The sequence below is a fragment of the Alligator sinensis genome, unplaced genomic scaffold (genome assembly GCF_000455745.1).
Source record: "Alligator sinensis unplaced genomic scaffold, ASM45574v1 scaffold2466_1, whole genome shotgun sequence".
NCBI classification, from domain to species: domain Eukaryota; kingdom Metazoa; phylum Chordata; order Crocodylia; family Alligatoridae; genus Alligator; species Alligator sinensis.
This window is the reverse complement of record NW_005844079.1, coordinates 1-1,904: the sequence shown is the minus strand read 5'-3', so window position 1 is coordinate 1,904 and position 1,904 is coordinate 1. Positions and strand designations below refer to the sequence as shown.

General features: G+C 65.1%; 1 protein-coding gene across 1 annotated transcript; it reads right to left on the bottom strand.

Annotated features, from left to right (window-relative positions):
• Positions 1 to 1,004: 1,004 nt before the first annotated feature.
• LOC106723461 (cilia- and flagella-associated protein 45-like) lies at positions 1,005 to 1,896 on the bottom strand (the record flags this gene model as incomplete). The annotated part of the gene is made up of 2 exons (XM_014527745.2): positions 1,005 to 1,134; positions 1,688 to 1,896. Coding segments are annotated over 2 exons (282 nt in total), but the record flags the coding sequence as incomplete, so codon positions are not given.
• Positions 1,897 to 1,904: the final 8 nt, after the last annotated feature.

Below are 1,904 nucleotides of genomic sequence, written 5' to 3'. Positions count from 1 at the left end.
CACACGATGGAGCCAGGGCAGCTTGGCCGGCTTCCTGGTGCCATGGCAGGGAGCATTTCAGGCTGTTCAGCCTGGGCTTGAGGCAGGGAGCAGCAGATCTGATGACCAGGCTGAGCCCGTCTGGCCTGGCTGAGCTGCCTTGGACGCTGCCCCAGAGCTGAGATGCACCTCGCCCCGGACCAAGGGCACAAACCCACTTCGGGGGCCCCCCAGCCGGACGGCTGCCCATGCTGCCAGCTCTCTCGCCACTCACTAAAGAGCTGTCCAGACCACATTGCTCATTAAAACACATGATGCCCTTTGCTGCTGCTGCCCCACCCCAGCCACTGACAGGCTTGTTAGCTGCAGGGTGGGATGTTGCGCGGGGAGCAGACCTGCATCACAGCAGGAGCGGGGCAGTGCCCCGCGCAGCCCTGACCCCGCAGCCTGTGCTGGTGCAGCTGGGGCCGGAGCTGGAGCACGCGTGCGAGCAAAGAGGGCTGGCACCAGCCAGGGCACCCGTGCTAGGGACTGCTTTTATGTGCTTGGCTGAGCGCTCCCCATTGTGGGTGAGTGGGGTGGGGAGATTGTGGCCCCCGACCGTGAGCAAGGGCCCAGCCTGTGCCCCTCCCTGGCAATCAGGACCCAGGGCTCGGTGCCCGGGCACCAAGAGGGCTCAGCTTTGCACTGGAGCGCAGCTCTGGCCGGTGGCCCAGGGAAACAATCCCCAGCCCTTGCCCAGCAGGCACCCAGGGCTCTGGCACAGCCAGGACACAGGACTGTGCATGCCCATGGAGAGGCAAGCCGCCTGATTTTGTCACCCCTGCCCCTGCGGAGCACGAGAGGCCCAGACTCTATCCCGCAGGGCCCATGGCATGGGGCTGAGCTGCAGGGGTCCCAGCTGGATCCGCTCAGCCGGCCAGCCTGGCTCAGGTGAGTGACAACAACGGACACGGGCAGCTCCGCTAACAGCTTTATTTACTATGTCTAAACCTAAAACTATTTACAGTCTGGGCCTGGGGAAGGCCACATGCGACCCCCTGCAAGCCCCCCGGGGCAGGCTGGGCAGTGAATGGACACCCTCAGCACTTGGGGCCTGGCTTCAAGGCCTTGTACTCCACACCTACGCAGTACCTCTCGGGCAGACCGGTGGCTCTGGGAACAGGAAAAAAAACAGTAAGATCCCAGACCACTACCACGACACAGGACACTGCACGGGGCCACCTGCCATGGGGTCTCCAGCTGTGCCAGGGCCCGGAGCCAGCCCCAAGGGGCCCAGCAACACATCTGGCACCGCGGCCCCCTAGGAGCGGGGCTGACCGGTGACAATAAGCGATGGCTGAGCCCAGGTGGAGGGACTCTGCCGTGGCTTCGCTCCCCCAGGGAGACCCAGCCCCCGGGGAGCACAGGGGGCAGGAGGGAGGCTCAGAGCAGGCGCCAGGAGGTAGCTGGAGCAGTACACGGCAAAGTGACCTGCCTCCCCACACTGCCCTGGCCAGCCCTGCTGCAGCTACCTGCCCTCAGCCTGCGGCCTGGGCCCCGGCCCTACTCCTGCACCACCTAGCGAGGGTCAGGGGCTCAGCCTGCCCCAGGATGTGGTGAAGGGGGAGGGAAGGAAGAGACAGCATGAGTTGTGCTGGATGCTGGTGGGCATCACCCTGAGATCGGCGCCCACGGTCCACCCCCACGTGGTCCAACCCCCCCTCACCGGAGCTCCTCCATCCTCGTTCTCTTCAGCTGGGCAATGCGATCGGCGTGCTTCTGCATCTCCTTTTGCAGGCGCTTCCCATCCTCGAAGCAGACGGCCCGCTCCTGCGCCAGCTGCTCCTGGCACTCCTTCATCTGGCGCTGCACCGCTTTACCGTGTGCCATTCGCTTGGCAGCCCTCTCCTCTTGCTGCTTCTGCTCCTTCTGTGCCTGCTCCC